At 33.2% G+C, this 25,614-nt stretch overlaps 3 protein-coding genes across 3 annotated transcripts; 1 reads left to right on the plus strand and 2 right to left on the minus strand.

Moving 5' to 3' along the window:
• Positions 1 to 1,010: 1,010 nt before the first annotated feature.
• LOC122603518 (N6-adenosine-methyltransferase non-catalytic subunit MTB) lies at positions 1,011 to 8,159 on the plus strand. The gene is made up of 7 exons (XM_043776246.1): positions 1,011 to 1,103; positions 1,885 to 4,290; positions 4,663 to 4,746; positions 4,853 to 4,957; positions 5,175 to 5,283; positions 6,075 to 6,226; positions 7,679 to 8,159. Exons 2-7 carry the CDS (start codon positions 1,948 to 1,950, stop codon positions 8,111 to 8,113), a joined length of 3,228 nt encoding a protein of 1,075 aa, XP_043632181.1. The 5' UTR covers positions 1,011 to 1,103; positions 1,885 to 1,947; the 3' UTR covers positions 8,114 to 8,159.
• Positions 8,160 to 9,589: 1,430 nt separating this feature from the next.
• LOC122585506 (lysM domain receptor-like kinase 3) lies at positions 9,590 to 10,903 on the minus strand. The gene has a single exon (XM_043757631.1). The coding sequence runs from the start codon at positions 10,901 to 10,903 to the stop codon at positions 9,671 to 9,673; it is 1,233 nt and encodes a 410-aa protein (XP_043613566.1). The 3' UTR covers positions 9,590 to 9,670.
• Positions 10,904 to 16,238: 5,335 nt separating this feature from the next.
• On the minus strand, positions 16,239 to 20,074 carry LOC122590034 (amino acid transporter AVT1C-like). Its single transcript, XM_043762374.1, has 10 exons — positions 19,948 to 20,074; positions 19,391 to 19,608; positions 19,285 to 19,308; positions 17,918 to 18,101; positions 17,611 to 17,833; positions 17,352 to 17,487; positions 17,074 to 17,245; positions 16,944 to 16,987; positions 16,788 to 16,850; positions 16,239 to 16,337 (listed from the first exon to the last, which is right to left on the minus strand). Exons 1-10 carry the CDS (start codon positions 20,072 to 20,074, stop codon positions 16,239 to 16,241), a joined length of 1,290 nt encoding a protein of 429 aa, XP_043618309.1.
• Positions 20,075 to 25,614: the final 5,540 nt, after the last annotated feature.

Here is a 25,614-nt window from a genome sequence, read left to right on the forward strand (position 1 = left end):
CATATCTTGGAGATCAAGTTGATGTGTTTGATTTTAGCCCCTGTAATTTTATTATTTTTATTATTATGACTTTTAATTTTAACTAGTAAACCCCGCAATTGTTTTATCGAAGCGGTTACGTTATTTTAAGATATTTGAATTCAACCTTTAACCATTTAACTAGTTAAAAATTATTTTGTCATGAATGTGTCTAGTTAAATGTGTGCAGGAAACCAAAAAGTAATCCGTAATAAAAAAAACCAACAAAAATCGAAAGAAAGAAAAAACTCAAATTAGATCCGACATAACAAAATCTGAAAAATAATACAGGATACAAAATTAACCAATTAGACAATGCCACCATCATTACCATTGGCTTTAACGGTATAGCAATTTAACGGATGTTATTATATAAAATTTTGGTTACTTAACATAATCATGCATTATTAATTTAATGCTTTGTATATATTAAGTTAACCATCCTTTGTATATGAAATTAACATTTATAATTTTGTGTATGCTAAAATATTTAACTTTTTTTCTTCTCAACATATATATTAACCATCCTTTAATAATTAATATTTACAATGTATATTGAGAAGTGATAAATCTACACCAAATTTTAATCATCTATAATAATTTTTGCATGATACGGTTATACACTGCATAATAAATTTTATATCTTTATTATAGATGGCTAAAGCTTGTTATATGAATTTTAGTCCTTCACATATTGCATATAGTAATTATAGACATGAACAAATTAAAATAATATTGATATGTCACATTGTCACCATCGCTTTAATTTTTTTTTTTTTTTTAAGTTTTGTTATTCCTTTCAAAAATTTATAAATAAATTCTATACAATCTTTCACATTTTCTATCACCTATTCAATTTTGTCAATATTTTATATAAACTATATATAAGCTAGTTTTAGATTTTTAACAAAGTTAGGGTTCTAATTATACAAGATCCACAAAATCAACCGCGCCTACGGCCTACCCGCCCGCCCCAATTCTTAGCAACCCGAACTTCTTTTTACCTGCTGCTATCATTCTTTTCAAATCCCTCTAAATTTCACACCAGACGCACATCTCCTTATTTTTTTCTCTTCAATTCGCAGGTACTTCTTCTTTCTTTATAATCACGATTATTTATTAACTGTAATGGTGAAGTTAATTCTATAATTTATTTACCGCTTAGAATCACTATCTTTTTTTTTTTTTTTAATTTCAATCCAAATTCACTTATTAGGGTTTTTATATTCCTCTTAGGTTATATAAATTCTGATATTTTTATGTTATTTATGATTACACTATAGTTCATTGTTAAGTACTTAGATTAACTAACATCCAGTTTCTATAATATTGTTATATATATATATATACAAGTCTATATCTATCTTCTTTCAAATTGAAAACTTTGTTACATACTTATGTTCGAACCTGGAATATCGATCGCTTAACTTGATCGTATGCGTCGAAATAGTATCTTAGCTTGTTTATACACACACACACACACACACATATATATATATATATCTTGCATATATGAAATATTATTTATTAACTGTAATGGTGAAGTTAAGTCTATAATTTCTATTGCATATATTACCCGAATACATCCCTAAAATACAATATAGTTCTTTAACCTCCTCCCTTTATATTTCAATCCAGAATTTTAAATGCCTTTTATGTAGAAAAAAATGGAATGTGATATGTACATGGAATGAAGATGCTTTGCATCTTTAAAGAGTAGTGTCTTGGTGTGTTTTTATTTCTTATATTGAGTTTATATATGTACATAATTCTATCTGCTGTTCTATGAATTTCCAGTTCTGGAAGAGAGTAATTTGTTCATTTGTGGTGACTTTTTTGAGTGTCCCTTTTTATGTTATTTTTCAGGATGGTGCGGCTGTAGTATTTTCCGTGTGTATTGTTTGGTTATTAGTAGTTATATAAGATAAGATGGGTTCACCTGAACGTGTAAAAAGTTCGGCAAGAAGGGATGTAGATGACAGTTCAGGTGGTAGGAGTGATAGGGGTAGAGATGACGATATTTGGGAAGGGGATGAGCGGAGAAAACGAAGGTCTTCGGGCAAGTCGAGGCCATCGGGAAGTGGAGAGGAGGCTGAAGGGTTGGAGAATAGTGGGAGAAAGGATAAAAACGAGAGTAGGAAGAGGCCAGGTGGTGGTTCTGGTAAGGTAGTTAGTGAGGAGGATGAGTATGAGTCACGAAGAGAGTCGAGAGCAAAGCAGTTGAAAAAGAAACAAGACGAGAGTGCTTTGGAGAGTTTGAGTAATTGGTATCAGGATGGGGAGGGTGAGAATAGACATGATGGCGGTGAAAGAAGTGAGAGAAGAAAGACGGCTTCAAAGACGTCTGACCGTGAAAGTTTACATAATAGAAGTAAGGTTAGAGATGAAAGATTGCATGATGGTGAGATTGAAAAGATGCATGAAAAAGATTCCAAGTACTCTGACAGAAAAGATAGTAGTCGAGAAAAGAGTCATGGAAGAAAAAGGTGGGATGATGCAAGTGTTGAAGAACCTGTTCAAAGGGGTGGAAAGTCAGCAGACATGAAGCGCGAGGGTGATAAAGGTCCCAAGTACCATGAAAAAGATGATAGAAGAGGTGAACCTGAGAAGATTAAGAGTAAGGAAAATGTAGAAGTTATTGAGAAAGAAAATGAAGAAAATCCCGCTAATCTTGAAGATATGCCAGCCAAGGAGAAAGTCGATACAGTTGAAAGCCGTGAAAGATCATATAATGCTGATGAAGAAGGCAGTACATGGATAAGGGATAGGGGTAGAAGAGACCTTGACCGCTCTACTAGGTCAAGGACTCCTGAGAGAAGTGCAAGGCGTCATTATGAGTCAGAATATAATGAGTCAGATTTAGATAAAAGCAGCAGTTATAGAAGGAAGGATCCAGAAAAAGATGGTTACAGAGAGGAAAGATCAAAAGGGAGGGATGACAGCTGGAAAAGAAGGCAACCGGCCTTTTCTGACAAAGAAATGAAAGATGGTGATGCCCCTTATGACTACACGCGAGATTGGGAGTCACCATCACAAAGACGTGGTCGTGATAGGGCTGAAACGGAAAGACATATGGGTCGTCCTGGTGGTAGAAAGGATGGGAATCGGACGGATGCTGTGAAAACCTCATCAAGTTATGGTGTTTCAAAAGATAACTATGATGTGATAGAGATTGAAACTAAGCCTTTCAACTATGGGAGGAAAAACGAAGTCAATGAGCAATCTGATGTAAAAACAGGACCAAATGATGACGATCAATCTGTTGAAGATTCAAAAGATAGATATGGAGATGATAGAAATGCAGATGAAATTGAGGGAGGGAAAGGTAAAGGGCAGCGTGGTAACTTACCCAATCGTTCAGGTGGTTGGCAAGGACAATCTTCAAGTAATGATTCACAACCGTCTCATGGCTACCAAGATCCAGGTTCCTTTAATAGAGGTCCTTCTCAAGGTAATAAAAGTAACAATAGAATGGGGAGAGGAGGAAGGGTGCGGCCATCAGGAAGAGATGGTCAACAAGTCAACATGCAAGTCCCGATGATGGGTTCACCATTTGGGCCACTCAGTATGCCACCACCTGGTGGATTGCAACCACTTACGCCTACTATGTCTCCCGGTCCAGGACCTCAAATGTCTCCTGCCGTCTTTATCCCACCGTTTTCTCCTCCTGTTGTTTGGCCTGGAGTTCCTCCCGGGATTCCAGGTGTTCCTCCTGGCGGGCCTTCAGGACCCAGATTTCCTCCAAATATAGGTCCCCCACCTAATTCCGCTATGTATTTCAACCAACCCGGACCCATAAGAGGCATGCCTCCAAACATGCCGGGTCCCGGTTTCAATGCTCTAGGACCCATGGGCCGTGGGCAGCAACAAGATAAGGGACCTGGTGGGTGGGTCCCTCCCAGAAACAATGGCCCTCCAGGTAAAGCTCCTTCTCGAGGAGAACAGAACGATTATTCCCAAAATTTTGTTGACACTGGTATGCGACCCCAGAATTTTATTAGGGAATTAGAGCTCACTAGTGTTGTGGAGGATTATCCTAAGCTTAGGGAGCTTATACAAAAGAAGGATGAAATTGTTGCTAATTCTGCTTCTGCTCCCATGTATTACAAGTGTGATCTGCGTGAGCAAGTTTTATCGCCCGAGTTCTTTGGGACCAAGTTTGATGTTATTCTTGTGGACCCACCTTGGGAGGAATATGTTCATCGGGCTCCTGGTGTTACTGACCATATGGATTATTGGACTCTTGAGGAAATAATGAATCTCAAGATCGAGGTAATAATGCTTCCCCTGTTTTTTTTTGTTTTTTGTTTTTTTAAATTCCGATGTGTTGACACAATTGGCGCTGTGATTTATTTTTCTAAATTAAGAAGTGTGCATATATGATATATGTTCCCTTGGCCATTGGTGAAAGCATACCATGGTTCACCTTGCTTCCGTCATAGTACACTGCTTGGAAACTGTTTTTAAGTACCATGTATCCGCACCATTTTGCAAAACATGTAGATGCTAACTTAAAATTTACTCAGTTTGATATTCCCAACTCATGGCGCTCTGTTTCTTTTTCCCCCTTTTTTTGCAATGAAGGGGAGTATATCAAAAAAGGTTCTGGCATTATTTCTGAAATGTTTGTGTTTGTATCTCTAGGCAATAGCGGACACACCATCTTTTGTTTTCCTCTGGGTTGGTGATGGAGTTGGTCTTGAGCAGGGTCGGCAGTGTCTAAAGAAGGTATGGCAAAATTATGCTTCATTTTTCTTTTCAATTCAACTAGTAGTCTTTTTGGTTGACCGCTGGTGGGATCTTCCAATCATTCTATTTTATTGTACTATTGTAGTGGGGATTCCGTAGATGTGAAGATATATGCTGGGTGAAAACCAACAAAACGACTGCAACACCTGGATTGCGCCATGATTCACATACTTTGTTTCAGCGTTCAAAGGTTGGTCATTATAGACTCTACTTTTTACTCTATCATTTTCTATCTTTGAGTAATACAAGCTATTCTAGAAACACCAAAGTTATGCTATACAAATATTATGGTGAAACAAATTATACAAGGCGTTGAGTGCTGCTTTTTGTAGTTGATACACCCCTTTTGCTTATAAATTTGGACTTATTTTTCTTATCTGTTTATCTACTGTTTGTAATTTGTTAAGGAGCATTGCTTGATGGGAATAAAAGGAACTGTTCGGCGAAGCACTGATGGTCACATAATCCATGCCAATATCGATACAGATGTAATTATTGCCGAGGAGCCACCATATGGTCAGTATAGTTGAATGTTGCCTGATTTGTGTTTTTACAAACCGCCTATTATTCTTGCTTATGCTAGCCATGAGCTCTTAAGTTGCACCCTCTTTATCCCCTTGTCTTTTGAGGAGCTCGTTTGTTAGCCACAATTTAGTTTGAGTGTCAGATGTGTTACTCATTTTTTATCCACTTCACTTGGATAAATTTCTCTTAGGAACTCATTTTTAGCATCAATTTGTGCAAGTATATATTACTTCCTTTTCTTGACGGGACTTTCTCTGCATTCTCGGTTTTGTCAACTAAATAGAAATGTTTTTTAGTTCCAAGAAATCGTTTTAAGTGATAAGCAGGTTTCTCCACAATGATTGGCTTGGTTTCATTGTTCTTAAGTACATATTTATTCCAACTCAGCAACACATAGATGTTTTTTCAGTTAAGGATGTGGTGAAACCATAAAAAGAGTTCTGATTTGTGGTCCAAGGGAGATAACAGGTCTATAATCAAAGGCTTGTTGATCTCTTTCGTAGTTTTCTCTAATAGTTATCAGATTTTATTATGAAACATGTTACCATGGCTTTTTTTATATTTTTTAAAGTAGACTGCCCAACAAACCCATGTAATAAATTTAAAAAGGTAAAGAATTAGAAAGGTTGGATTCGAATGATAAGGGATGTATGTCCATGAAAGATCCATATGATTAACAGTTCAAATTTTACTTCAAATATGTGACAAGTCAAATGCTATGAATATTAAGTCCACAATGTAGATGTTCCTTTTTTCTCAAACATCTGCCAATGGAAATACAGGGTCTACTGCAAAACCTGAAGACATGTATCGCATTATTGAGCACTTCTCGCTTGGACGCCGCAGGCTTGAGCTTTTTGGGGAAGACCATAATATACGGGCTGGGTGGTTGACTGTTGGTAAAGACTTGTCCTCCTCCAATTTCAATTCTGAGGTACTCTCTTCCCACCCCTTTTTCGCTATTGCTTAATAATTGTTTCTTTTGTTATTTGTTATAAAATGCTTATACATTTGTAAACAATGCCTACCCCTAATAGAAAATCAAGACATAATTTGTAAGAGTTGAATTTGATATTAAGATCTTTGAATGAGAACTCAATTTGCATTCTCCTCTTAGCGTTGACCAATTGATAGAGGTGGCACTACCCAAAAATTTATTTAGAAGGGAAATGAATCGAAAGGATTGGGTCAATCGGGGGAGTCACCCAACATCTATTTTTAATGCACACAATCTCTTCTGTCATGATTATTCAAAAATCTAGATTATTCTTGTCATAATTTTGTTTTGGAAATGAACATTAGTGTGCTAATTGTTCATCAATACTTTCCATAAAATGGATAAGAAAGCGTATGCAAGTCAACCTGTCTGAGCATGTTTCAAATCAAACTTGTTTCTTACCTGACCTGTCATATTGCCATCTCTATCTTGTGAGATTGGTATGTTTATGAAAAGTTTGCTGTAGCAGAATACTTTGCAATTGCATAGTAAAGGTCAAAAGACTTGTCCTGTTTGTAGTGTGCAGGGCCCTTCCAAACTAGTATGGTGGGTGGGTGGGTCGGATCATACCATTATCAAGTTTGCTTGTATGTCCGGGGTATTGATATCCTAGATTCTTACATCATATACTTGTTTTGGTCATTATAAATTTAAAGTTCTCATTCTGTTCCATATGTTATGACATAAGAAAACTTATGTCCCAGAAAATGCATTATAGTATGAAATACCATCCAGAGGTTGCTTTTAAACTCATTTATATGAAAAGGTCTTGATTTAGCTCTATTAATAGCATGCAATATTAAAAATAATCAAGGAAGTGATATACAAAATCAACGAAGTGGATCAAATGGGTCCATTTTTGTCTAATCACCTAAACTTATAAACTCTTAAGTTGCTTTCTTAGCGACTGATTGGATTATTGGTTTTATCATATAATAATTACGTTTTATGGATTATATATTTGTAAGACTCAAAATAATGGATAAATAACGTGTTAGATGGGTTCAAGCCTTGGGATGGACATAAGAAGTCCTTTTATGAGGGCTTGGCTTGGGTATACCTAGGTTCAAAGTCCGAGGGGGAAGGGTTTATCCCTATTAATCGTTGTGCCTTCGGCGGAATAGTAGGGGTCCCCCCCCCCCAAATCGGGTATTTGAATTAGGCATTTCTACTTCGAGGGAGCTCTCTAGCGCGGACCCGGTTAAGACAACGTATGCTAGACCTCACACTGTCGAATCACGACACAAAGTATCAAATGAAATTCACCTTTCAAAAAAAAAAAGGTTGGGTCATTAACCTAACTTTGAACTTTTGATGCATTAGCTAACTAGCTCAACATGCTAGTTTGCTCCTTCTAATATCGTTTATTTGTACTTTTGGAAATATTAGGGATATATTCGGAACTTTGCGGATAAAGACGGGAAAGTTTGGCAAGGAGGAGGTGGAAGAAACCCGCCACCTGAAGCGGGTCATCTTGTGCTAACAACTCCAGATATTGAATCACTTAGGCCAAAGTCACCGATGAAAAATCAACTTCAGATGCAGCAGCAACAGTCAAATTCCATAGCTCTAACAGGAGGTGGGTCAAGCAACAAGAGACCATCTGGGAATTCCCCATCAAACCATACTGGACCAGGCATGAACCAAGAAGCATCTGGCTCCAATATGTCAGGTCCGGTCCCATGGGGTCCACCAATGGGTGGTGGTATGGGTCCGGATGAAAGATTTTTCGATAACATGTATGGGTTTAGTGTTCCTTTTGGACCCATGGGTGGAGAATACATGGATTTTGAAACTCATAGAGCGATGAACAATATGTTGTAGTTTAAAAATATCTATTCTTTGTTTTATTTAATTTTCATTTGAATAATTCGATCTGATAAGGGAAGAGGAATCTCAAGTAGTAATGAAATGGTATGTGATCTTTACAAAGATCTTTGACTTTGATAAAGTCAAAGTCATTAAATGACTATTCTGTAGCAGTGTAGCCCTGTAGGCCCTACTATAGTGGTATCAGCCATCCACTAATCCCCACCATCTCTTAGGTGTCTCCAACATACTACATTCCTTATGTTAAACAAGGATGATTTGTATGTGAAATTTTAGTATGATTTGTAGGAGCCAATCTGGGTTAGTCCACCGTAGAGGCTTTTGCTTTTTTGGAATCAAGCCTAGAGAAATTTTTGGATTAGTTCGGGTAGTTTAAAAGTAGGGTAAAAAAGTGATTTGTAGGCATATTTAAAGCATGAGGTAGCATTTTTTTTTGTGCTTGCTACGTAAGTTTGGTATGATGATCTTTAGATGATTTTGTGTTCCGAACGAAAAAATATCTGTTTTGTTGAGCTAGTGTCCAGGTGAACACATGTGGCCTTTGTTCAAACCTAGTCTGGAATACCACTTTACATAAATTTGAGGCAAAGACTCAGATTTCCCTGGTTCCTCATCTATTAAAGCATTTACGTGTTTACAATATCCATTTTGTTGTGTAAAATTAATGAAATCTACATGCTGAGGAGAAAGAATGCTTATAGCTAATCAAATTGTGATATTGTTGTTATTAACAATAATTTACAAAACTGGACAATTTCACTTAAACTGATCGCAAGCTTCTATGAGGTCCTATCTATTATGGATTTATGGTACCTTTAGTGTTTCCTCAATTTGACTCCAAATTATTGATTTAAGGTACCGGCTGTATTTGGTATATTTTTCGTTTCAAGAAATTATAGGATTTTATATATCAAAAAGTCGATCAGTTCTTTCACAAATAGTAATTAAATTGGGTTTTCAGCCATTCTTATATTGCTTGTTAGCATTACAAAACGATAATGCATAGAGTTCTCAAGACGTACATTATTTTATCTTTTATTATTGCAAAAGATTTTTTAAGATATTGACAAGTCATCTATTATTTTCTTTGAGCTATATTCTCAATTGATCACGAGGTTTTGGAAGTATAGTTACACAGTTATTCTATATCTCTATGTCCTTGTGTTCACATTTAAAGTCATAAAAGTTTCCTTTCCTCTTGAAAAAGTTGTATCAATAATACAAATTAAGCTATTTGAGATTTCTCAATTTATGTTTTTTTAGATCATAAATTTTAAGGCTTTACGTTTCATATATTGTAAGTTATATGTTACGAGTTTATGATTACATAATTTATAAATTATTGTTCTAAAGTCTACTTATTATGTATATGTTACCTAATCTTAACGACAAGATCAAATAACATTATTTTTATGGGTAGCTTGTTAACAATACTTACATCAAAATTAGTAATACAGATGGTCATAAACATTTACAAAAACACAATTGGTTTCTATCTATAGACAGGATTAATCGTTAACATTACTTACCAAAATTTACACTAATCGATCATCATCTACTAGCAATAGAAACAGTAAAATCAGGAGGAATCGTTCCCATATTCTCCATCCAACTCTTCGATTCCAAATAAAGTTTAGAAACCCGACCTGCAACCAAACCCATATCCGGTCTCTTATCCGGATCCTCATCAACACACTCCAAACCCAACTTAACAAACTTGTCAGCCACATCCACCGGAAACGAATCCTTCAATCGTTTATCCATCCATCGTCTTACTCCACCACATTCGACCGCAGTCTTAGCCGTCTCAATCAAACTCACTCTTTTATAAGCCCCATTATCATCTACAATATATTTCAAACACACTTCACCTGACATAATTTCTAATATCACTACACCAAATGCATACACATCACATTTTTGACTAGGTACCCCAGTCTCCTGAAATTCCGGGGCCATATACCCTCTAGTCCCTTGAAATTTCACATTTTTTTTTGTATTCAATTCGTCAAAACTTGTTTCACCACATAACTCTGCAGTACCAAAATGACATATCTTTGCAGTATAACACAAAGATTCTTCAATTTGATTTTCCGTAACGATTATACTACTACTTTTGATATGATTATGAATAAACTTTTTATTTAATCCAGTAGAATTATGAATGTATTCTAGCCCATGCGCTAAATCAGCCGAAATTTGGATACGTGACATCCAGCCTGTCAAAACACTATAATTAACATTTTTAGGATTTGTAATACAATCCGAAAGGCTAGCGCCTTTTATATAATCATAAACTAGATATATATAACTTCCAGATATTGAAGCCCCTCGGAGTTTTATCAAACTCGAGTGATGGCTTCTGCAAATCATCATAAGTCTGTCGCGAAGCTCTGCTTCGTCGATAGCACGATGAAGTTTTCGTTGGAAGACGATTACGTCGTCTCCGCGGATCACACACCGCCAAGATGTTGACGTGGATGACGATGAATGTTTCATGGACGTGAATTTGTTTGTTGATGTGAAGATTTCTTTGAAATCGTAAACATGTGGGTTTTGAGGTAGGGAATCGCGGAAGCTCGACAGAGTTGTTGAGCTTCCGCTGGAAATAGATGATTTCCATGAGTCTTTGTAGTAGCTATTGTTTTCGCTACTACGAGATAGTGGTGTGCATACTCGTGTACGAGGATTTTGATCTGATTTTGATGATTTTCGAGACGATGATGAGGTATGAGATGTTGAGCTTGTGGGTTTTCTGGTGGGTGAAATTATGTCTCCTTTCATTTTCTTAGAAGCACAATTACAAAAAATGGGCATGTTTTGGAACAAAACATGTGAAAAAAAAAAGAATTTTGGATGGAATTGATGGAAGTTGAGAGAAAAACAGGTGGGGAATGGGGTTTGAATGAAGTTTTGGTCTTTTTCAGTGTAGTCGTTATCTACTATCCTTCAAGGAACACAAGAAAATAAGGTTTGGGAGTCAAAATCAACAAACGTCACGTTACGAGTCATTGTTGAACTTTTATGAGAAACTAATAAAAAAAGAAATTGAACTCGAAATATAAATTTTTTAGTTACATAAATCTCATTATATATGACCTATTCTGTTTATTAACTTGCTAATCCCCTTAAGATAGTGACGCATATATATATATATATATATATATACCACACAATATGGTGACGATCAAATGAAAACGAAATTAAAATGAGAACACTTAAAAACTACATTTTGATGCATTAAAGTCTATAAAACTGACATAGTGCATAACTAATTATAATTATCATTATTTAAGTGTTTAACAACATATTGATCTGTTAAAATCGAAAGAATCTCGTTTTTTGTTGGATTCATCATATTAATGAATATGCATCCAAGATGGATGTACACAAAAAAAAAATTCGATTTAGACGGATCAATGTGTTGTTAAACACTTAAATAACAATAATTAATTAAGCACTATGTTAGTTTTATGGACTTTTAATGCATCAAAATGATGATTCTAAGTGTTCTCACCGTTCTTATTTTAAAAGTGTTTACACCGGAGTGTTAACCTACCACAATATTTAATAAATCTATTACAAGTGCGCATCATATCATATATTTGTATAATATGTACTAGAGTTATCATTTATCATTTCGTTTCCTTTATCATCGACTAATAAATGGGTAAAGTAGGAGAGTTAGAGTACTTCTTAGGAGTTGTAAATTGTAATTGAACCGAGTCAAAATGAGTAATGCCAAATTTATACTTGACAAAAAACGTGAAGTTCCATAATAGGCGCGAAGGTGGCGCAAGTTTGATCGGTTATTAATATTAATAACATTTTCTTTTGGGATAATGAGTTGTGAATGTAATAAACTATGATAAAATGTCTATGTTATATATTGATCTAATCGGGGATCTATGTTATGTAACGAACTTACCAAAACTGTCTAAGTGATGCATGCTACCGGGTAATCTACAGGTAGTCGGTTACCATCCATTTTTTTAAGGGATAATGACCTGTGGATGTAGTAAACTATGACAAAATATCTATGTTATGTATTGATCTAATCGGGGGTCTATGTTATGTAACGAACTTAACAAAACTGTCTAAGGGATGCATGTTACAGGCTAAAGCTGGTCACCAATTTTTTCCCTTTATTTTTTAATCTTAATAATTAATTTATTCATTTAACATATATAAATAAATATGACTTATGGAAACATATATGTATATAAGTTCTGTAATTATATAAAAACTGTAAACACCTTCATATCTTCTGGCCGCCACCTACTCCCCCATTTTTCCGATCAACCCTAACACAATCATATACCAAAAAATCAAATATCTCAAAAATTAAAATCGCATTTAAAGATTACGATCTCTTATACGGTCAAGAACCTGAAACCAATCACTACATATATTCTCAAACATATACACATTGACACACAAATCTATTGGTACATATACAAACCACACAAACAAACAATGAGAGACTAGGGGACGTATTCTTACATGGCTTCTTGAATCATAACTTATAATTGAAATGGGAAAGAATAACTAATTGCTAGATTTTAGTTAAAGCAACAAAACAACAAACTTAGAAGAACGCATTACAAGCCTAAAGCTGAAAAGATCAAATCCCCTTGACCTCAGAATTCATCATTTCTCTTTTCGGGATATTAATAAATAACTAAATGGAAACAAGCAAATACCAGTTCTCAAATACTCGGGAGGAGTTGGAAACAATAAATAACATTCATCACTTAGACAGTTTTGGTAAGTTCATTACATAACATAGACCCCCGATTAGATCAATACATAACATAAACATTTTGTCATAGTTCAATACATTCACAGGTCATTATCCCTTTGGATGGTAACCGGCTACCTGTAGATTACCCCTCACTTAAACAGTTTTGGTAATTTCGTTACATAACATAGACCTCTGATTAAATTAATACATAACATAGACATTTTGTCATAGTTCACTACATCCATAGGTCATTATCTCTTTTCTCTATTCCAACACCAACACCTAACGCCAACACCAACAGGGCAACCGGTCCAACACCAACACCATCATGCTGACGGACCCTATACATAAACAAAATAAAAAAAATTAGATGGTTTAACTTAAATTTTTTTTTTTTTATCACAATGGTCAAATTATAATGTTTATATCCAAATATAGACTCTTATCACTAATGTTACTAGTTCCCCTGGTAATCCATACCCGCATGAGTTAAATTGGGTTTAGTTGGGTAACTCATTTCATTTATTGGGTACAACTGGGCTTTTGAAAAAATATACATGCGGTCTTGCATATGACATCTACTCTTATTTTTAATCACACTTTTGAGTGATTGGGTATTTGGAGCTTTAATACACACACAGACCTACCACGCCATCTCATGTACTTATATATTTAGTGACATACATTTTTATTTATCCTTTTTATTCCTAACATATGCAACACCAAATCTTTTTTACTAAGCAATAGAGCATCATATTTTATTTATATCTTTAGTTATTATATTATTATTATTATTTGTTGATAATCTAATTAACTTTTAATTTTTTCTTCCTTTTTCTTATTTATTTATTTTATTATGAGCGTTATTTGTTAATAATTAAATGGATTTTTATTATTTTAATACATTTGAGGTTTGTGATGATATATAACAGAAATATATATATATATATATATATATATATATATATATATATATATAATAATAGACATATATTGTGTACAAGCAATTATTTTAAAGGAAGATTTAATTTTAAATCATATAAAAATAATTAACTTGAAAAAATAGTATACTTTTCACAATTATGGAGATTTTAAAAAGATGTTAAAGAAAAATTATTTAAAATTTAATGGGTTGACCCGCACCCAACCCGCTTTGACCCGCACCTGTTTGACCCGCATTACTGAAATGACCCGTTTGGACCCGCACCCGTTTTGACCTGTACCTGTTTTAACCCGTTACTCAAACCCGCCCGATCCGCCCATTTTGCCGGGTCTAGTTACTAGAATAGTCAATAGTTTAAACATTTAGTTGAAAATTCGATCATAACCAAATTACAATAGCTCAGTGATAATGGCATTTTTTAAAACAGTCATCTATTTTTCAACTACGCACATTCATTATTTTACATAACTTTAATAAACATGTGTGAAATATGTTTCTATATACTTATTTTACATGTGTGAAACATGTTTAAACTTTAAGTTCACGTTTTCTAAAATCTCACATTTTTTGTTTGATGATTCCAAAATCTATTACAAATTCTCTCATTTACGAAAGCTATTATATAAAACTTTGTTTTTTTCTCTGAACGGTCATGGGTAATTGAAGCACATTCTTATTAATTAACCATGAGATTGATGGGGATGTTAATTAAATATATGATTAGATTTTCGATCTTTGGTACAAATTTTTATACATGATGTCATAATGAGTTGATGTCTTGATGACATATGTTTAAGTGTTGTTGTAAACATTGTTCTTTAATTTTCTTTTCTTAGCTTATATATCGACTTGAAGACATGTGGGCTTAGTGGATATGGGCTTAAGGGACTTGTAGTCATGTAATGTTGAGCGTTGACTTGAAAATCAAGGGTTTAATCGTTTAATCCTTGTACGTATAACTGTATAAGCACGGCCGCACTGGCACACACAAATACTACTCGATGTAGCCGCTTTAGATTTACACATTTTTTTATTATTGAAAAGTACATTTTTCACTCTCTCTAGTCTCCACTTTATTCTTTCTGAAACACTCTTCAATTGTTGTATACAACCACACTTATTTATTTATTTGTAACAGCAGGCTTGTTTCATGTTCTTATTATGTACAGATCATGTTAGAATTTTAATTTGTTGATTTAGTGATGCTTTTTGCTCAATTCGTTCTTAAATCTGTTTGTTTTTTTCATCACAATAACCCAGTTTATCTTTGGCAAAAAAGCCTATTTGATGATTTATGGTCCAAAACTCCAAATTTATTGTTCTGTGTTGATTTAGTACTCTTGATTGAGAGTACAATCACCTGCTTTTAGGTTTTAACACCCACATTTATAAGTTGCGTATAGTAAACCATGTTTTCTTTGGTCAAAAATTTAGTGCAAGCAAACACTGTCTAATGATAATTTATATATGATGGTTCATTTGAGTTGGCTGGAATATTATATACGCTCAGTTTGAAGCTTACTATGTATACATATCTTATGGCATATATGCAGGAAATGTCGAAGGGTATTTTTGCTCCTTCTTGGGATGCAGTTGGCTCGAGTCAACTCGACCAGACGTGCTAATGGATGATGCAATAGTTTGGATCATACCGGACCAGAAGTGGTTCGGTTCTTCTAAGATGGATGCTTGATGGATCAGAGATAAACCGAATAAGATGGAACAACACACAATAATGAGAGGACCGAAGGAGAGACCTCCTTCGGGTGGCGATTCCCTATTGGTAACTCACAAACCTCGTATGTAGGAGGAATGGTACGCCACAGTTCATATGGACTGAACCTCCAATGAGAGAGATAATCATAGTTTAGAGAGAGAGTAGCAAGAGTGGTGATTGTAATGTTGGAACGATAATTTGAGGGCACCTATTTATAGTGTCCACTTTGGGTAATAGGATGCTTCGCTTTGGGAGTGCTTCATCACCCGGGTATTAGACTTTCCCTTGTCTTATGCATCATTGTATTTATTGGACAATAGTGAGTCCCTTCTTAGCTGTTTCTTGAGGATTGGTTCAACTTACTCGTTGGTTCATTCTGATCATTGGTCCATCATACTTGTTGGTCCATCTGACTTGTCGATCCGTCATACTTGTTGGTGCATCATACTTGTTAGAGGACCAGTTTAGTCTATACACCAACAGGAAACGTCAGAGATTACCAACAAAATACTCTGCAACATTTTACCGTATAATTCTAGCAGAATCCAATTAGACGACTATTAATCTGAGGTCATCAAACACCGGTCAAATTCAAATCAAGAAAACAACCTTGGTTTCTGTTGGGTTATTCTAAATTCTCATCATGGCCTATTATTTACAAGGAGTAACTTCATACATGACTAATAACCTAAAAACCATCAAAACTGACAAATTACTAATCTTCAACACCTTTTATCAATTCTGGCAAGCTCTTTGAGATCCCAAGTACTGACGCGACTAATGCCAGTACAATGATGAATCCAGCAAGAACACCCTACAATTAAAAAAAAAAGAATACAATTTCAGAACAAATAGTTTGGTATATATAAAAGAGGGAATGCTACTCAAATAATTGAAAGTGGAGTTTATCATTTCATTTCATGCGAATAACATTACAACTACTTCAATTCGGTTTTTGGAGTTCATGTAATTCTGGTTTACGAAGATTATCTAGATAACAAATATGACTGATGCAAAACAAGGCCTTTTAAGGGAAAGTTAGACTTGTGTTTTAATTGAAGGGTACATGATGCTTGATGGATGTTTAATTGACTGTTATTTGGAATTTGCTAGAAGTCTGCAGGATGAATTGGAATGTAGTGGATCAGGTGATTTTAATTAGAGATGTTGATGGACTTTATTTGACTGATATATGCAAAAGCATAGAACTAAGAAGAAGCATAAGTAGGATTATTGAATTACTCCATTTGTTTGAATATGATACCTGTGGTCGAGTGACATGATCCCATCTCAAGCGAAGAAAGCATACACAGGGGATTATCAGAGCCTGGAACAAACAAAAATGGTCACAATCATTCAGTCGTTTGCCAAATAGAAAACTCAATTAGTCATCAGGCGAGGTTGATAATTAGGATCATACCACAACAATCCCAAGTGTAGATCCTATAAATGCCATTAAGGTGCCTGTCAAATTATTTTGAAAAGTCATCACTATTAATTTGTTTTCAAACAAGAAATAACTTGAAATATTTGGGACAAAAGTTATTTACCATAGACGGGGATCATCAAGGAGAAAATGATTGTTGTTCCTACTAACACAGCTCTAATCACATACCCAATGGTGCGGTCACTTAGGCCATGGTTTCGCCGCTTCACTAGCTCATCAAGATCCCTACTAATTGAGTGTACACCCAGAACATATCGGATCACTTGGTCCAATAGCTATAACATAAGAAATATTTTAGTAAATGAGAAATATGGTTATTACATGTTAGCAATAATCGAATATCCCTTAGTACACTATCATGAATTCGAGTTTTTGACTCACTGTGCTAAGAATAGCGACCACAGCAGGAACTTGATTTTTAGGCATATTAAGCACGAATATGGACTGCACGTCTTTCCCAAAGAGTGCATATCCATTTATCGCCACTGCCAGATATAAAAAGAAGCTTGCCACAAAGCTTCACCAAATAGAACGATTATAAGCAAAACTATAGACTTAAATAAGAAAACCTAAAAGATCATATCATGAAACAAGAACTGAAAATTTATACAGCTAATTATAAAACAGCAAAAATACATACATTATTAGCATGATCTTCTGAAACTGCCTCTTCTCTCTCATAGATTGATATAATTCAGGCAGATAAGTATGGCCCGCAAAACAGTAGGCGTAAAACCCTAATGCCATTGGAAATGTGGACGGGTTGAAAAATTTTGTCGATTTCAATTGGTATGTTGCATGATTTACAATTCCATGCGTGAACAAAGAAAGCACGAGGACCAGAGTCAAAAAGACCCCTAAACCTGGATAAATATATCCATTCCGTATTTCAATTGTCTAAAATTGCATTTAAAAAGAAAGTGTAAGATAGAAAATGAGAAACATACCTGTAAGATAGAAATTAAATTTCTGGAAGTTATGGTAGCAAACCACAAAATACAGGACAATAATCATGACATACGCTATCAAGGTTCCAACAGTTATTATATGATGTAGTACTGAGAAAAGTTGTGTTGGGAACACATAAGCTAATGTGTTCATTGAAACAACTACATACTCCACACAGGATGCCTGCACACATTCAGTTGATATATCAAAATATGAACCTAATTCTCATGACTTGCTAGATAATAGCATAATTAAGGTTAAATTTTTGTAGGGAACGAGAGTTGGACCAGAGACCTATGGGTTCTGGCTTGGATGGATAGTGGTTTACCAAATGGGAAGTTACGATTACATTTCAAATATTTTACATATATCAGACACTGAACTGGTTTTTATATATAAAAAAAAAGTCATTAAGTTTCTTATAAAAAAGACTCCACGTAAAATAGGTTTCTTATAAAAAAGACATCTTCATTACATATTTATCTCCAAAATAGAACACAGTAAACGAAAATCACAGCATTAATTTACAGTCATTCTCTTAAAATAATTTTTCAATCAATCGTCAAGTTGTTGAGGATAAGTCAAAGAGATAAATGTAAACTTACATTAAATTTACTTACATCTATCGATTTTATGTGAAGGAGATTTTTAGCCCAAATTGTAAAATAGAGGAGATGAATTTAGGCTATTTCATTGGAAACTACTCCAAACTTGTCTCAAATGTTATTTTTTGGACTTAACTTTTAATATGTCTATTGTGATTATTGAACCCGTAAAAACTTGAGACTATACTGGCTAAAAACCGTGCACCTTCATACCCCACTTTTTTTTTTTTTTTGAAAAGTCCTTCATACCCCACTTTAACCCCTGTTTATATTTATATACTTGTAGAATATAAATTCGTATAAAATATAATTATGTATTAACTCTATATATCATCTTCTGCACTTTTTTAATTTCTCTCCTACCTCTCTCTAGTCTCCCATTCTCCGAGGAGCAAAAATTAATGTTATTGTTTGACAATTATTTTTAATCAACAGAAAGTGTTCGTCGTTTGACAAGTGAGAAATCTGTGGTAAATTCAAGTTTTTGGTGATCACCGTACGGTGAGCTTTGTACGTTGCCATTTATTAATTGAATTTATTCATTCAAAGATTTCGATTCAATATTTGAGAGTGTATTTGTAGGTGGTAAATGTATTTAATGGGTAAACAGGTCATAATAATTTGTTTGTAGTAGTAGAAGTAAATTTAGTACTAGTAGAAGTAAATGTATTAATAAGGTCTCGCCATTACGTACGGAAGCTAGGTTTTGTGCACAAGTATTGATTATGCTAATAATAATGGTTTAATAATTAGTAACTTACATAGTTGTAGCAGAAGACAATGAACTGCAATAAAAACCACAAAGATTAATTAGTCTGGGCATCTTGATCATGCATAATATTGCATAGTTTGGTTTATTAAGCTCACCGAGACGAAATAAGAACCCAGTCTTCCGAATGCTGCATTTGCCACGTCGGGATAAGTCTTGATTTCTGTTCGATGATATTCAAAACATAACCCCAGTAGATAACCGCTATAAACGGATGCAAGGCAAAATAGAGCCAATGTCGCTATACCACTCCAACCTCCCACTTTCATAGCATACGGCACAGAAAGAATAGTTACGGCACAAAACATATGAATTCCTGTAACAAGAATGATATTTGTTTTCATCATATATCTAAAAAAACTAGATTCGATCAGTTAGTATACACTTGATCGATATGTAGTTTTGCATGTGTGTTGGCCGGTAGACCTTGATGTGGAACTTTTAAGAGACTGTGTCAAGTTTGAGTCCTTTTTTTTTTTTTTTAAATTTGAAAAAAGCATAAGCTTTTTCTGGAAATCATAACAAAATGTTATACCCAAACATGAATTTTAGAAAGTTTCACCCCAAACACAGTTAGAGTTACAGACATATATAATATATAAGTATATTGATGATAAATAGAACCCATATATAGGATATGGTAACAATAATCAACCATTTAGGATGACAGTGAAGTTGGATCTTGGACGTTTGTTGTCATCCATTGCTTGAGAAGGAAGAATTTGGAATGGGAGTGGCTGAACATGAGGGGGGTTTCCTAAAAGAAAATCATCTCTTGCCATCTTGACCAAGGTGCACAAAACCTAAAAAAAAAAGGCTAACAACTGTGTTACTTATGACAACAACAACAAGTCATATTTATAACACTAAATCTTGCAAATACAAAGGCATCGGGTGATATGGTGGGTGGTGGTAGCTAGTAAAACAAGTGGTGGTGCGAAAGTATAAGTGGTAATGCATGGTGGCCGGTTGCAATAGGTGACAGATTAGATCATATGATTAGTAAAGCTTTAACATATGAGTTACATTGATGACACACCACCACAAAGTAAAGATTTTTCATTATTTATAGAGATTGATTAGTACTCCCTAATTAATAATGTTACTGATAATCATTTCGATCTCCTTATTTTGGCCATTGTACAACCTAAACCTTCCACCATGCACCCAAAGATTAAAAATATCTATAAAATAGTGATCATCTTTCAAGTTTCACCGAACACTTAAAATTATTATACAAATTGCATAAAAACAATAGATCTAAATTTAGATATAATTTTTTTTTTTTTTTTTTTTTTTAATTTTTTTGTTTTTGTTGAATTGAAGTAGTAGTACAAAAAAAAAAAAAAAAATTCAAACATATGCATATTCTTATTATTGATAACATAAGAACGTGTAAAAACTAGATCTATGAAGGTTGTATGTGTATATAGACGCACGTACACATAGAAAATATAAGAATAATTACGAGAAAAAAAAAATGAAAAAGATAGATTATCAGGTGAGAAAGCTTTGTTTGTGTAGATACATAAAAGGAAATGAATGCGAGGCGTGTTTTATAAGAACCAAAATACATATAAAAGAGTTGATGAGATGGTTGTAGTAGTAGGCTAATAGCACAAGTTACAGAAAGTAAAAAGAAGGAAGAAAATCCTGAAAACGCAAGTGTAAAAAATATAGAGAGAGAGAGAGAGGGAGAGAGTTAACAAGATGGAGAAACGAGTAATGGATTTTACAGTGTAACAAGGATTGATATTTATTCGATTAAAATAATGTGGAAAATTTGTGTGATTTTTAAAAACATGAGATGGTTGTAGTAGTACAGAAAAAAGGAGAATGAAAGGGAAAAACCTCAAAAACCTAAGAGGCGGATAGCTTTCCTTGGAGGCATTATTCTTGAATTGTACAAAACTACAAATCTTGCATATGAATGAATGGGCTCCAGGTGAACGAAAGTGTACATAACAGTATGTAATTATATATGTCATCTGTGGGGCACCGGACATACTAGCTTTTGTAGCTCTAAAGTTAATTGCGTTTTAACTATTCCATTGATAAAAAAAAAAATTTGATAATTATATATCTAACAATATTTGATCTTCTTGTAAAAGTTATAAGCTGCTTGTTAATGTATCGTTTCTATTTTGAAAGGACATATATACTTATATAGCCATATATATAGTGTACTTCAAAGATTTTCATGTCGAGTTTGAAAGACTCACTAACAAAGAAAATCATAATGCTCACAAAATATAGGCATATACACACAAAAACCAATTAATCATGTGTCTAACTACATTACTTCAGATTTGAAACTGTACATATGTAACAATAGGTAACGCTCTACAGTCTACACCAATGCTCCAACTACAAAAAGAAACAAAACCCACCAGACCTAACCCAAAGAAGAGAGAGAAAAGCGTTTGTATTCTACCCCCTTGTCCCCCATGTCCTCCCACTTGTGTCTTTACATCCTATTTTGTTTACAATATATCAAAAACGTAATATGAAAACAAACACAAATGAAGTGTGTGTTATTGTTTGTTTATTTAACCAAATAAACAAAAAATTTGTTTATGTTTGTTCGTTCACTAAATATATGTAAATATATACAAAGTTCCCAACGCATTTCACAAGCTATTTGTTATACATTTGGATGTTTTACGGTTCTACAAGTATCAATGTAACGAATAGTAAAATTTGAAAAATCCATTGATTATGAAATTTTCTACACATTTGCATTGTAAAATGTGCGTACGCCATTGAGGGTACGGGTGTATGAGATAAAATGGTAAATTTAAAATAATTCAAAAGGTTAGAAATAAAATTCACATTCATTTATTAACTTGGACAACCTATGTTAACAACACTTTACATGCATTGAAAAGTTTGACGTGGTGAAACATAATTTTAAGTAAGAAAAATACTAGATATTTTAGGGAAAAGAAGTGATTATTTTACTTGTTATACTACAAATCATATTTAATGACCTTTTTGTCCTTAACATTTATTAAGACTTTTTACTTTTAGTGCTAAATTTTACTCGTAACTCTTTTAAGTATTCGATTTGTTCACTACATACAAACTCATTTATCCTATTCTTTTTCTTGTTTAAATCGTGCCTCACGCCCGCATGTATCTTACAGAGTTATAGGATGTATGCCGTGCCGGCTTTATCATATATATGGGCTAGGCATAGGCCAAAGGCTCCCAAGATACAAATGTCTCTAATTTTTATATTTTGGGTTTAATGTCTTAAACTTAAAAATTTTGGGTTAGATGTTATTATTATAAGGGTAACAAGACTGAAAAAAAAAACAAATAGGATAAAATTAAACTTCATGACTCATGACAGAAGTTACAATCCTTATGAAATAAGGTAAAAAAAATAACCACTTAACAAATTAAAAAGTCTGACAGCCAATTTTTTTTCTAAAACTTTTTTTTCCAATAACGAGTTAGTGATTAAATCTTGATCATATGAAAAACTTTCTCATGAATTTCTTTTTTTTTTAGTTTATTTTCACATAACAACCTAGATATATATGATGAATTACCATTTTTTTCTGCCTTTTTTGTTTACTTTAATTTATATATTATTATCAACTGGCCTCCAAAATTAATCTTGCTTAAGGCTTCCAAAAAGCTTAAGCCGACACTGAATGTGTGTATGCAATTATGCAATGGTGATCCAAAAAATAAATCGACTTTTGGTACAGTTATAAAACCGTTCCAAATTAGCAATCTTTTGTCACGGTTAACTATAAACCGTTCCAAATTACTATATATTTCAGGTTTGCAAATTAGAGTTTTGGCACGGTGTTTGTCACGTTTTTTTACAAACCGTTCCTATCTATGTTTTACATTTATTTTTTGTTAATTCAAATTCTTTATATTTATATATTATTATTATATATAATTATTATCATTATATATATATATATATATATATATATATATATATACATACTAGTATTACGTACATAAATCAAAACTCAAGCTACCCGTATCATAATTCTGGAAAAGAAAACATATATTTCTTCCATAATCTTTTACACATGAACATTTAAAGATATAAACCTATAATAAAAATACAATAAAGACTTAGCGCTATTATAGAATTGGTCAATTGGAACTAACAAGACTTTAATAAGACTTGAGATTTAAGTCGGTGGTTTCAAATCGACTAAGTACTTCATCATAGCGGCGATATGTGCTTTCATTTCTATCGTTTCAACATTATTTTCTGCTTTTAAATCTTCTTAACTCCTTTCTTGCCGTGCTTCACGCTTTTTCATCTCTTCGGCCATACAAAATATCACTAAACCTACAAAAGCAAAGGTAGAAAATCTATAATCCATCAATATATTCTACTTACAACAACAATAAATTTAGTGATATACTCACAAAAGAATGAAAGATATTTACAGTGATTCGATAAGATTTTGTACCTTAAATTGTCCATGAGAGATAGTCAAAGTTAACATTAAAAAATAACAGTGCCTTTGGATTCTTTGGTATCTAACTCATGTTCTACTACCAAAGTACAAGAATCCCCTTTGAAAGACGAGGCATTTTATTTTTTGTGATCCCTGATAAAAATAAAATAAAAAAGCCAACCAATCATGTAATTCAGTAGTAGTCTTCACAACATATCATTTAAACAAGTCACTTTATGGTTCATCTAAAAGAACATGTAGTAAAGATGCTTTAAATTGAAAGATCCAAAGACTTACCTATCATTTTCTCTTCTCAAAGGTTTGTTTGTACGTATTTGCGCTCGCTTCATCTACCTATAGTTTGACAAGTAAAGAATCGATATGAAAAAAAAAAAGTAATGAAATCTAATGAGCAATGAAATAAAAGCTTTTTTATTTTATATATTTGACCACATCTTCAAATCTTGGATGATGATGATGATGATGAAGGAATAAGTCCAGTTACCCAAATTAAGTCTAATGAAATGCTCGATGATGATGATGATTATTCATTTGCTCAAATGGTTTAATTTATTGGGGTGGTTTATGAATGTTGATTTTGGGGAATAATTATTAGAGAGATGTGAGGGCGTTAATTGAGGAGGGGAGGAGTTATTTGGGGAGAACGAGCGGAACATATAAAAATGTAAAAAAAAAAAAAATAGCGGGAGAATTGAAATATAGTGAAATTTTTTGGAGGGATTAAATAGAACTAGAAATTTCTAGGATTTTTAGAATTTTATTCATGAAATATATATTTAATTTACCTTATTTTTTTATCGTAAAACTTTTATAAATTCATATGTTATAAATTAAATATAAAATAATTTGATCCGTTTTAACTTGAAACTAGTACCATTTGAACCTCAAATAATAAAATATAAAATAATAGCTTTTATAAAATTGCACAATAAATATACACGGAATAAGTGAATATAGAATTGTTACACATCTAACTTGGTGAAAAAATCCTTTCACATGCAAATTTCAAAAATTCGCAATTGATGGTTTTTTCAACAAGTCAAATATGTAACAGTCTCATACTCATTTTATATATATATATATATATATATATATATGAGAATATGGATTATGTGGCTGTTATACATCAAGTTGGATGTAAAACTCTTCACATCTTGATTTTTTAATCCAAGAAAAACATGAAGGAGGCAATCATTTATATATATATATATATATTTATATATATATATATTTAAAAAAATTAGTACGTGACGGTATCTAGACTCATTGTTAACTGTCTAATAATCACATACTTACTTTTTCTTTCTGTCTTTCCCTCTCTGTATGTATATATAAATTTAGATTGGTCACTTAAACTATAAACTTATAATTGGAGCTGTTTTTTTTTTCAAGTGACTGGTTCAAAGCTATTAAACTATCATCGGGTATGTTTGGTAAATGTAACGGTCACGGTAACTAGTAGCCGTAATGTTTAGTTGAAGCTGTAAAATGTAGTTTTTAAGCAACGTTGTTAACTAGATCTTTTGTTTTTTAAAGGTGTTTGATATGATAGTTGTAACTATAACTTCAAAAAATATTTGTGGAGTTTTTAACAATTAAAATCTTCATTCAAACTAAAAAATTTCAAAATGTTGTTCATTTTGGACTTTTTTTTTTAAAAATAAAATCTAAAACTAGCTAGTTGTATCTAAATAAAGTTTTTATATAATAAGAGTTTATTGTTCAAAGTTATAAATAAAAACTTTTGAATGTTCGTACCACAAAAAATAAGTAAATATAATTAAATTTTCTGTAACTTACTTAATTAATTTACCTTTAAAAATAAGTTAATTATTATCTTTTTTATACAATAACACTATATT

This window comes from Erigeron canadensis, chromosome 1 (genome assembly GCF_010389155.1).
Source record: "Erigeron canadensis isolate Cc75 chromosome 1, C_canadensis_v1, whole genome shotgun sequence".
Classification (NCBI taxonomy): Eukaryota; Viridiplantae; Streptophyta; class Magnoliopsida; order Asterales; family Asteraceae; genus Erigeron; species Erigeron canadensis.

Bases quoted from the DNA above. Each gene is read 5' to 3' on its own strand.
- LOC122590034 (XM_043762374.1), bottom strand. From the start codon at position 20,074: ATGGCAAGAGATGATTTTCTTTTAGGAAACCCCCCTCATGTTCAGCCA. The intron at 18,102-19,284 runs GTAAGTTACTAA...GAATGTGTGCAG, and splicing joins TTGTCTTCTGCTACAACTAT to GCATCCTGTGTGGAGTATGT. The intron at 16,338-16,787 runs GTATCATATTCA...TTTTAATTGTAG, and splicing joins ATCATGTCACTCGACCACAG to GGTGTTCTTGCTGGATTCAT.
- LOC122585506 (XM_043757631.1), bottom strand. From the start codon at position 10,903: ATGAAAGGAGACATAATTTCACCCACCAGAAAACCCACAAGCTCAACA.
- LOC122603518 (XM_043776246.1), top strand. From the start codon at position 1,948: ATGGGTTCACCTGAACGTGTAAAAAGTTCGGCAAGAAGGGATGTAGAT. The intron at 4,291-4,662 runs GTAATAATGCTT...TTGTATCTCTAG, and splicing joins TAATGAATCTCAAGATCGAG to GCAATAGCGGACACACCATC. The intron at 6,227-7,678 runs GTACTCTCTTCC...TGGAAATATTAG, and splicing joins CCTCCAATTTCAATTCTGAG to GGATATATTCGGAACTTTGC.